This window comes from Rhinopithecus bieti, unplaced genomic scaffold (assembly GCF_001698545.2).
Source record: "Rhinopithecus bieti isolate Rb0 unplaced genomic scaffold, ASM169854v2 scaffold_69794, whole genome shotgun sequence".
Lineage (NCBI taxonomy): Eukaryota > Metazoa > Chordata > Mammalia > Primates > Cercopithecidae > Rhinopithecus > Rhinopithecus bieti.
Genome location: NW_016826017.1, coordinates 102,386 through 103,520, shown reverse-complemented (window position 1 = coordinate 103,520; position 1,135 = coordinate 102,386). Strand labels below are relative to the sequence as shown.

Below are 1,135 nucleotides of genomic sequence, written 5' to 3'. Positions count from 1 at the left end.
TCAGGAAATGTAAGGAAAGGATATGGAACTTTGGCCCTAACGACTATCATATTTTTTTTTTCTCAGTCTGGTTTTGGAAGAATGTATTTTTGAATTAATGTACCAATTCAATACATTTTAATCTCTACATATTAGGGGAAATCAGTTTATTTTGGTAACCAAGATTAAACGAGTTGTTTTTCGGTAGTTTGGAAATTGCTTAATTCGATAAACTACATATGTATAATTCCCTTCCTTTACAGAGAAACACTGGTGAAATGTCATCAATTTCTACTGCTTTTGCACTAAGACGCTCTTCTACTGGGTTAATTAACAGCAATACAGACAACAATCTTTCAGTCTACGACCTCTCTCGGGATATTTTAAATAATTTCCCACACTCAATAGCCATGCAGAAGCGCATATTGGTAAACCTCACTACGGTGGAAAACAAGCTGGTTGAACTGGAACATATTCTAGTCAGCAAGGGTTTCAGAAGTGCATCAGCTCACCGAAAATCCACCTAACAGCCTACAGGATGTAATGCCAGTGGTGGAAATCATTAAAGACACTTTGAGTAGATTCATTTGATTGTGTGTTTATACTAAATGAATTATTTTTTTAAGAGGGAGTGGATGCCAAGTCAGATACAAAAAAATCCAGATACTTCCCAAATTTCTTATTTATACTTTAAGTAATTGATTGCATATGGCTAAAATATACTTACTGGGGAAGGAATGGAAGCACAATAGAGAAAGAAAAACAGTTCAAAAGTTTCTTAACAATAAAAAAAGTGACAGTAAACAGACTATAGTTGAGATATAGTGATTTTAATTTCACTCAACTGTGAAAAAGTTTTCATTAATGGTTCACAATACAATACCATAAATTATCTCCAAGTTTGCATTAAAGTAAGTGGGATTTGATGGAAATGTTTTCCATTATGTGGAACGATATTTCTTGCCACTGTTGCATATGAGTAATAATAATAAAAACCACCACTGAGCATCCTACAATATGCCAAGCACTCTATATAAAGATCTGTGCTTTACACACTTGTGAAGACAGTGACAAAAACTTTTAACTACTCTTTGTGGTCAGCTTTTGAAAAGGATTTCTTTCCCTTCGCACTTCCCCAGTTAGATATTCCTTCATT

General features: G+C 34.0%; 1 protein-coding gene across 1 annotated transcript in view; it reads left to right on the top strand.

The window, feature by feature from the left end:
• The window catches only part of LOC108522819 (kita-kyushu lung cancer antigen 1 homolog), a 3,201-nt gene extending 2,639 nt beyond the window's left edge, over nucleotides 1-562 (top strand). The window contains exon 2 of the mRNA XM_017863260.1: nucleotides 243-562. Within this exon, the coding sequence (XP_017718749.1) occupies nucleotides 243-506 (264 nt within the window). The 3' untranslated portion in view covers nucleotides 507-562. The remainder of the gene's footprint in view (nucleotides 1-242) is intronic.
• The last annotated feature ends 573 nt before the right edge of the window (nucleotides 563-1,135 follow it).